We start from the raw sequence: 9,266 nt of genomic DNA, 5'->3' as shown, positions 1-9,266 counted from the left end.
AGCTCAAAGATGGTTTGTTTCATTTAACCTACTAGAGTCTTATGACCTCAGCTAGCTGATAATTCTCCCAAAAAGTACACATTCACAATGCATGTCATTTATAAAGATTTTATTTTAGTCCAGCTCTTTTCCTGTTCCTCTTTACGCCATCATAGCATACAGTATATAATCATCATCATCAGTTCTGAAAAAGCAGAATTGCTAAGCCTCATTCTATTATGGTAAACAGTACCACAATTACAAGAATATGTGCCAGAGAACTAAATTATTCAGGTTAAGTTCCATATTCAAGAAAGAAGGAGGCAGCTATTAAATTACAAAGAAAACAAGTCAAAGAAAAGTAATACAATGTGTGACAAGAGACACATTTTTTACATTTATGATTTAGATTTGCTGACTGGCTTTTCATTCGTAATACTTTATCCCATGCAAACTACAAAACGGATGTTTTGGGGGTCCAAAAAAAGCAAACAAAAAGACATGAAATGATTTCTGCACCATTATTTTAGGAATGAATGAAAAATCAGGAATTACAAATCACATCACTGCTTGTGACATATCAAGATTTTTACATCACATCAAGGTAGATTGTCAGAAAATAACATTACAATTCATCGGAATGCAATTTTATGGCTTTTTGATTTTTCTTCATTAACAAGGCACCAGAGAGGAATGATAGGATTATTGCACCTCATAGAAGATAAATCAATAAAATCAGCAAAAAAGCCTTGAAGAGAGGCTCCTTGGCAAAAATCGCAGAATGTGGAACTGGCAAGGAGTGGATACTTGAGACATCATTGGTCCTCTTTACATGCCCATTCGAATGCTCTGAATGATCTGGAATATTGCTGAGGAGAAAAAAAAAAACAGAGTGACATTACAGATGGCTGACATTCCAGCCTTTGGAAAAGTTGAGGAGGAAGAGTAATGAAAAGCTAAACTTGTTGAAGTTAATCTTAACATAAACACGCCAGCTTCGGGGCGTTTATATAATGGGCCATTGCGCTAGTGGATATGTTTCTTCACTCTTTTGTCTCATAAAAGTAAAAAGTAATCTGTATTTCCAAAAAGAGAGTGTTATCTCTAACAAAGTAAATCTTATTCTTTTGTGGATCGAATCAAATAAAAAGATTGCAAAATCATCCAAGGCACAAAAGTAAGGGCAAGATGACCAATGTCATTTGTTCAAAGCAAACAGGTTCTCGAAGGCAATGGGTAAAAACTCTGCGAGAGCTGGCGGCAACCCAGAAGTCCGGGCCAAAGAATGTGCCACATCAGATCTGGATGGTACTGTTTGTGACGTTGTCAAAAAGGCTACATCTTTTAAGCTATGTCTCAAAGCCTCCAAGCCAGCTGGCAATGAGATCCATTACTCTTACTGTGAAAACTTAACCGGTTGTTGGAAACGTTCTTCAATGCTGTTTCCAGAATAGCAACACTTGCAGATCCACGTGTTGTACATGTACGTGAAAATAAGCAGATAAAGTCATGCTATCAGTCCAGCCTTGTCCATGTAAACAGTGTGCATTATTATCTCAGCCTTCACTACAGTGCAAGGTTTCACAGCGTGTGCCAAAAAATGAGTGGAGGTCAGCTTTGTCTGCCTACCTTGGGCTAAACAAAAAGTAAAACATATGCTAGAATATCAATAAAATACCATCTAATTTAATGCGTTTGTCATTTAATGTGAGATGTGACAGATCACTCGTTAATGTTTTTGTATTGGTTACTCACCTGAACCGCAGACAACAAAGATGAAGAGCGCCAAGAGCCATGGTCCCACAGAAACTTTATCATCACTGACATTTCTCTGCGTGAAATTACATTCAAATCAGTTGCAAATGCGCGTATTAGTTCTCATTTAATTGTAGTAGTGCAGTGGGATTTAGCAATAAAAGTGTATATGCATTGCAGTATTAAGAACCACTACTTTATTGCAAAACTAGTAATTCCTTACATTAATAGTTTAATCAGACGTCTTACTTTGAAATCAGTTAAGTTAATACATGACATGAAGTTAATTTCACTTCTGTTGCTACAGTATATCGAACATCATGAAGAGTTGTGTTACCGAGGATTTGACGTTTCCTCTCTGGGTGATGTTTTTGCTGTGTTTCTCGTTGGCCATACGAATCCTCTGTTTGGCGACCATCGCTGCAAATGCTGGTGGTTTGTAAAAGTGAGCTGGAGACAGTCACAAATTTGACGAACACAAACTAGGGAGGATGAAGAGAAAACTACGTCGATTTTTGTCTACGTACCACGTACCCAGAATGTAAGCTCCGCCCCCACACCGGAAGAACGCAAATGGACTGACCGCCTAGCTTTTTGAAAAAAACGTTAACACGATGTTTGCTAAATTTAGTTTTTAAAATTTTGTGTCAGCCTTGCGTAGTGTTTCATAAAGCTTGTTAAAACATTCTTATTGATAAGACCTTGCAGTGTTTGTGGGTTGCACATTTTTTTTACGTCAATTAAATATGGATTAAAACAGAGACAGTAGTGTAACATTATTTCTGGAGATAGCAACTACTGATTTATGGAAGAAATTGTTCTTTTTGGGTGAGAATAAATCGTTTGAACGGGTTTGTAACAGTCTGGGTTTTGAATTACTATCCATTTATTAGCTGAACTGCGACGTATGAATGTTTGATGATTACGGACGGAACAGCTGAATTGTTTTATTTTATTTTATTTTATTTTATACTATTCATGCCAAACGACTTACATAACATTGCACCAAGTGCAGAACAACAGGAATAATAGAAACAAACACATAGCATCTAATAATAATAATAACAACAACAACAGTACATTTATACACTACACGGTTAAACGCTGAAAGCAATTTGTGGCTTTTCAAAGATTTTTTGTTTGTTTTTTTATGCTAATCATAGACAAAACATAGGAATGGTCTACTAAAATGGACAGTTCTTACCCCCAAATATAATTTTTATTATATGTTACTTGTGTATAAAAAATATAATAAAAATAACAATGTACTGAATACGAGAATTTGACATGTAATAAAGAAAAATAATATTAAAATAATAGTAAGTATTTTTTTAGATTCTGGCTTTTTTTTCTGAGATAGGTATGCCTACAGAAATCGTTCAAAAAAGCTTTAACACGAACATATTCACAATTTTATGTTCAATTTTGGCTCGTTTTATCTTGTTTATTAATAGATATTTGTTGGGAAGAGACCAGATTCATTCCACGACCAAATTCCATTTAAAGAGTATTTAAAAAGATGATGCGGCACAAGGTATTTATTTTTTTAATTGTATTTTTTTTTTTTTTTTTTTTTGCTTTTTGCGAACGGGTTCGTTAAAACGCCCCGTTCAAAAGAACCAGACGTTCTTTGTCAAAATGTGTGACCCCACGTCAAGCAGTCGCCAACCAATCCTAGCGTGTCTTCCTGGATTACCCGTATGAAAATCAGTACACCACTTCCTGCTCTCAGTAAGTAATCAGTCGTCGTGGGGAAGATGCGTTGGTTACCTCTCTCGGTGATACTGCTGTGGGCCTGTTCTCTTTACAGTGCCTCTGCGGATAACGGTGGCGTCAAGAAAATGAAGGTGCAATTTGCCACCGGTCCACTTCTCAAATTCCAGATTTGGTGAGTAAGAGTTTGGGCATTTCGGCATCGGTCGGTCCCCGGAACAGGCCAACCAGTGTGTGACATTGAGCGTGTTGATAGTAGCACAGCGCGGCTTTGTGCGATTAACCTTGCAGAGATATAAACCACGTTTAATGGAAAGTGTACTGTGACAGAAGCGTTAATTTGTCTCGTATGGCACAAGTAGTCTCGCAGATAACCTCGGCAGGATGTTATTATCGGCCGGTAATCCGGTGCTGTGCCCATTTTCGACTCCCTACCAAATTATTACCCCCCTCGTTGAAATCGCTACCTGATTGCCTAATCCTAACCCCTCCCCCACACATAACCCTAAACCTACCGATACTAAGGGGGTAATAATCTGGCGGGGGGTGGAGGACTGTCATTTGAGGATTAGCCAATTAGTGTATACATCTGCATGCTTGCACTTATTCATTTGAGACGCTGCACGTTTAATAATGCAGCTTTTATGGATTTATAAAGCCAATTTGTGGCTGCTGTAACATCTAGTCTCCAGTGGTGGGTCATTTATCATAATCTGAAATGGAAATCATTGTTTACATAGTTACTGCACAATAGTCATATTTCATTTCAAGCTGTGGTTGCGAACCAAAGGCTCTGAGGTGTGTCTTCATCGTCTTGTTTGTTTTCTGCAGTGTCTCCTGAGGATACAAGCGGGTGTTTGAGGAGTACACGCAGGTTTTGTACCAGCGGTACCCAGACATCCGCATAGAAGGAGAGAACTACCTTCCTCTGCCTATCTACAGGTAATCACTTACATGTCTGTCCTCATGGCCACTAATTTAAAAAAAAAAAGTTTGTGTGTGTGTATAAACACGTGTGTATATAACACAAATACACACACAATCACACACCTTTGCAAAAGAATCATCATTGACTTGTACGTTGTTAACTGGAATGACAGCTTTTTTCCCTTCTGCTCACAAAATCTGCATTTATGTGCTCACAGATAAAAGTAAACTCAAGAACCCTTTATTATTATCAATGTTAGAAATAGTTGCACTACTTATGAAGAAACCATGATATACTACCATTAAAATGTTTAAGGTATGAGAAATTAATGCTTTTATTCAGAAAATGTATTATGCATCAAAAGTAACAGTAAAAAACAGTATAATGTTACAAAAGATTATATTTAAAATAAATGTTTTCTATTCATTGATAATAAGAACCATTATTAAAAACAGAGCACCAGTAATAATTTAATGATAAAACTTCAGTAATTAGAGCTTAAACATGCCGACCATATATAAATGAAAATGTATGAATGCATATTTGTGTTATTTAAAAAAAAATGGCTGGTACTTGAGACATTGTTGGTCATTTTTAGTGTTTCTTAAAAAAAAAAAAAAAAAAATTCTACAACAACAAAAATACTACTAATTCAACTAGTGTATGTTTATGAATTATTTATTTATATAGTGTCTTTTTTTTTTCTTTCCTCCAGGCACATTGCTTCCTTTCTGTCTATGTTTAAGCTGTTGTTAATCGGCGTGATCATTGTGGGCAAGGATCCATTTGCTCTATTTGGCATGCAGGCTCCAGGTCTCTGGGTTTGGAGTCAGGAGAATAAGGCAAGACCTCAGACTTTTCCCGTTGAGAGATTTTCATTTGATGGTTTAGACTGTAGTTCTTAACTAAAACCTGTTTGAGCAGTATGTTCCAAATCCAAACTTTTTCCCCATGGAGCTCATTAGTCTGTAACTTTGTCACCTCAGTGACGTTTGTGGTTATAGGAGAGAATGTAATACACAAGGGACCAAAGAGCAAGCTCTCATGTTAATGTTCACCTGACTATTTCTGAAATGTAAGCATCAAAGTACAAAAGAAAAATTTTAATGTTCAGCCTTCTTTGATTTTTGTGTTTCAGTTTGAAAAAGTAGCACAAGTCATGTATCAGCTATCCACAAAATAGTCACATACAAGCAAACTTGCTGCAGAAATGTTTATTTTATGTTTTTGTGTTTTTAGATATATGCCTGTATGATGGTGTTCTTCTTCAGCAATATGATCGAAAATCAGTGTATGTCTACAGGTGCTTTTGAAATCACACTCAATGGTAAGTGTATATGATTCAAAAATTTGAGTATTTATATTACTATGTAAATGTTAATTTATATTTTTTTTGTTCATGTAATATTTGTTTATATCAACAATAATAGTCATTGTAATGTAAATTGTATAGTATTTCGCCTTTTTTTTTCTCCCTTTTTGTAAAATGGGAAGACTGAATGATTTATACTTTAGAAAATACTTATGGCCCCTTCAACATATCTGTCTTAACCCAGGGATTTTTTTTTATGGAATAGCAGCACATAGAAAATTTATTATGTAAGAACTTATTAAAGCAGAAGAATTAAAGTTGCTCTCTGTCCATTGGACATGCTAAGTTTGTAACGTCTGTGAAGAGAAGCAGTGTGGCGGTAGCCTAATTTGGTGGTTTAGTCTGGCGGAAGTTAGCAAAATGGTGTCTCACTATGGTTACGCTATTTTTGGGGCATTTTTTTGGTTAGATGTTCCAGTTTGGTCCAAGCTGGAGTCAGGCCACCTGCCTTCCATGCAGCAACTAGTCCAAATTCTGGAGAATGAGATGAAGATGAACGTGCACATGGACACACTTCCACACCATCGCTCGTAACCTTGCCTCTGATTCACTGAATGGAGCCGGTGACCCTTCCATGTATGTTTAACCATCATAACCCTACCAAGTATTAAATTCATTTCTATTATTTAAAATATAGTCTTTTGTTTTAAAGATTTCTATAATGTACTAGTTTTTGACACAAAGATAGCCCTAGATGCTGACATAAATAAATATTAATATTATCTATAATGTATACACTACAAAGTTTGGGGTCAGTAAGATTTTTCTTAATGTTCCTTATGCTCACCAAGACTGTACTGATTGAATAAAATAAAATATATATATATATATAACAAAATATTATAACAATTTAAAATAAATGTTTTTTTTGTTTTTTTTTTTTTTTACTTGAATACATTATACATGTAATTTATTTGTGATGGCAAAGCCAAATTTTCAGTAGCCATACTTCAGTCAGCATTGTCACATCATATTTTTGAAATCATTCAAATATAACATTTTTCTGAATTATTTGTCAAGTAGAAAGTTCTAAAAGAACGGCATTTATTTAAAACTCTCATCCATCCCCCGGGTCCTTTTGACCCAAAACTAATTTTTTTAAAAAAAAAGTGTTGATCATTATGGTATGAGACTTTGTGACTCTTGTCACACTTGAACTGGGAATACTCACAAAAATTGAGTGAATTCGAGAAGTTTAAATGGGTGTTATATAAAACGTAACAAAAGTGTCCCTCGCAGGTCATTTTGACACACCACGGGAAAAGCATGGAATTTACGAAAAAAAATGCAGATTTGTTTTATTTAATTTAGTCACACTTGAGCATTGAACACACACACAAAAATCTGAATCGATTTGAGGATTCTATGTGGGTGTAATTAAAAAAGTAACAAAAGTGTCCCTCGTGTGTCATTTTGATCTGGCCATAGGAATAAGTGGTATGTCCAAAAAAAAAAAAAAACCAGCAATTCAAACAATTCAGAAAATATGCATATCCATACGAAGGGCTGAGACTGCAGAATGTGCCCAATGCACAAAAAACAAACATACAAACACACACATGGCACACACTCTCTCATTGAAACACATTATAGCATGTATGATATTATTACTGGGAAATTACTCATTTTAATTTGTTTTATTAACACAGTTAAATTTGAGTGATGGGGTGGAGACCAATGAGTTTATATAATATTTATATTTTTAAATTTATCTTTTATATTTATGAAACCATATGAATATGCATATGTTTGGATTAAAATTCAGTATCAACGTTTTTTTTTTGTTTTACAAAATATAGTTTGTTTTAATGTTTAGATATATATCTGAAAGCCTTGAGCTATATCTGAAAGCTTAATGAAGCCCCAAGTTGTTTTAAAGATTTCACTTGTTTGGCTCGTTTAAGAATCTACATAGAATTCTGTAGGCCCCTCTTGTGGCTGTAATCATAAAATGCAATTTTATGTAATTTTTCCCCACCAGATGGCATCAGAGACACTCAGTGACCTAGGTCCTGATATGGATCATCATGTTTAAAGTATAAATATGCAGAAATTGTCTTTCTTTAAGGTTTTGTTGTTTTGGTGAAATAATGTATAAAAATATGCTAATTTTAATAAAATATCCAGAATTCAATGTGAATGAAATAAAAAAAACACCCCCCCCAAAAAAGAGCTACATACATAAATAAATAAATAAATTAAATATATATATATATATATATATATATATATATATATATATATGGACCAATTTAAGATTTTTGGCCTTTGGGTCATTTTGACTTGTGAGGAACACTTTTGTTATAGGTTCGGGAGTGACGGATGAGAGTTAACAAATTTTGTATTGTTGTAAATGTCATTACTGTAACATTTGATCAATTTGATGCATTCTTGCTACAGTAAATTACATTTTTAACCCCAAAAAAAAAACTACTACATTTTGAACAGTAGTTTAATAGGTAAGCAGCTACTACAACACTTAAACTGACAAAAAACGTTTTAATTTAGATTTCATGTTTTGACTGTTCAATTAACCTGAGTGCAGTTGAGCCAAAAATGGTTACTTTTTATTTTTTTTTGTACAGTGGAATATATAAATGTAGTTTTTTTTTTTTTTTTTTTTTTTTTTTTTTAATGAAACAGTAAGTTAAAGCAGATAATATTGCTTATAATAAGCAGATAATATCCCCCTTTAGGTGAATTAATTAACTGTACTTTTTCCACATTGTCTTTTAGTTCTGTGGTGAAGCTCTCCTACGGTTGTGAGGTGACGTTTATGAAGGTTTGCGCTGAAAGTAGAGACTCTACTAGCGCACGCCGGATGTTCTGTGTTCTCCTCACCGTGCCCCTCGGAGATGCACCACCTACAGATGCTTGTGTGGGATCTACGGCAACAACAGTGGCCATATAATAATGATTACATCCCAACTCTTGTATAATTACCATTTGTTCAGGTCAGGATATATGTTCACAATGACTCCAATTTTCATTTTAGTTCAGTTAGCTCAGTCAACAGAATTTATCATGGCATGTTTTTCTTTCACATCCTACTGTACTGCTAACTCTTGGTCTCTGTTTTATTTAATAAGTAGATATGAGAAGCTCCTAACTTATACACCCAACCCCCATAATGATATTTTAACAACTAAGTAACATTAATTATATTTCTGAGCCCTGGATTTTATATTGCTTTGTATAGCTTAAAATGTTTACTAAAAGGAAAATAAAATGGAATAAAACGAAATATTGTTGTTCTTTATTAGGAGAACAGACTTGTGAATGCTTTTTACAGACTTGGGGAAAAAAAAGAGAAAATTACAAGAGTAACATTGTTGCAATTAAGGTTTGAAATAATACTTTACCATTAGAAAATGACTCCTTTCTTTTTATTAAACATGCTGTGAAATATCATTGTTCAGCCATTTGTCCTGTATTGTCATTAACCTAGTCCAGAGTTGGGTTTATTCTTGTCTTACCCAGATCACTTCAGGTGAAGAGTCTTATGTGCTTATCACCATC

The 9,266-nt window shown here is 34.5% G+C and overlaps 2 protein-coding genes across 3 annotated transcripts; one reads left to right on the top strand and one right to left on the bottom strand.

Moving 5' to 3' along the window:
• Positions 1–94: 94 nt before the first annotated feature.
• zgc:92744 (uncharacterized protein LOC436846 homolog) lies at positions 95–3,639 on the bottom strand. 2 transcript variants are annotated; one of them, XM_042717787.1, is made up of 4 exons: positions 3,505–3,639; positions 2,072–2,216; positions 1,735–1,810; positions 95–848 (listed from the first exon to the last, which is right to left on the bottom strand). In XM_042717787.1, the coding sequence occupies exons 2-4, from the start codon at positions 2,150–2,152 to the stop codon at positions 808–810; spliced, it is 198 nt and encodes a 65-aa protein (XP_042573721.1). In that variant the 5' UTR covers positions 2,153–2,216; positions 3,505–3,639; the 3' UTR covers positions 95–807. The 2 variants fall into 2 exon arrangements, with proteins under 2 accessions (XP_042573721.1, XP_018963419.1); XM_019107874.2 differs by lacking the exon at positions 3,505–3,639 and having other exon boundaries at positions 2,072–2,277.
• selenot1a (selenoprotein T, 1a) lies at positions 3,452–8,991 on the top strand. Its single transcript, XM_019107872.2, has 6 exons — positions 3,452–3,622; positions 4,279–4,389; positions 5,091–5,217; positions 5,615–5,702; positions 6,157–6,323; positions 8,484–8,991. Exons 1-5 carry the CDS (start codon positions 3,492–3,494, stop codon positions 6,279–6,281), a joined length of 582 nt encoding a protein of 193 aa, XP_018963417.1. The 5' UTR covers positions 3,452–3,491; the 3' UTR covers positions 6,282–6,323; positions 8,484–8,991.
• The last annotated feature ends 275 nt before the right edge of the window (positions 8,992–9,266 follow it).

Source organism: Cyprinus carpio, chromosome B2, assembly GCF_018340385.1.
Source record: "Cyprinus carpio isolate SPL01 chromosome B2, ASM1834038v1, whole genome shotgun sequence".
Classification (NCBI taxonomy): domain Eukaryota; kingdom Metazoa; phylum Chordata; class Actinopteri; order Cypriniformes; family Cyprinidae; genus Cyprinus; species Cyprinus carpio.
Note: the sequence above shows the minus strand (reverse complement) of the source record. Positions and strands in the feature narration are given on the sequence as shown.

Coding starts and splice junctions, on each gene's coding strand:
- zgc:92744 (XM_042717787.1), bottom strand. CDS start 2,152: ATGGTCGCCAAACAGAGGATTCGTATGGCCAACGAGAAACACAGCAAA. Junction 1,811..2,071: donor GAGGAAACGTCAAATCCTCG/GTAACACAACTC, acceptor AATTTCACGCAG/AGAAATGTCAGTGATGATAA. Junction 849..1,734: donor CTTTGTTGTCTGCGGTTCAG/GTGAGTAACCAA, acceptor TTTTCTCCTCAG/CAATATTCCAGATCATTCAG.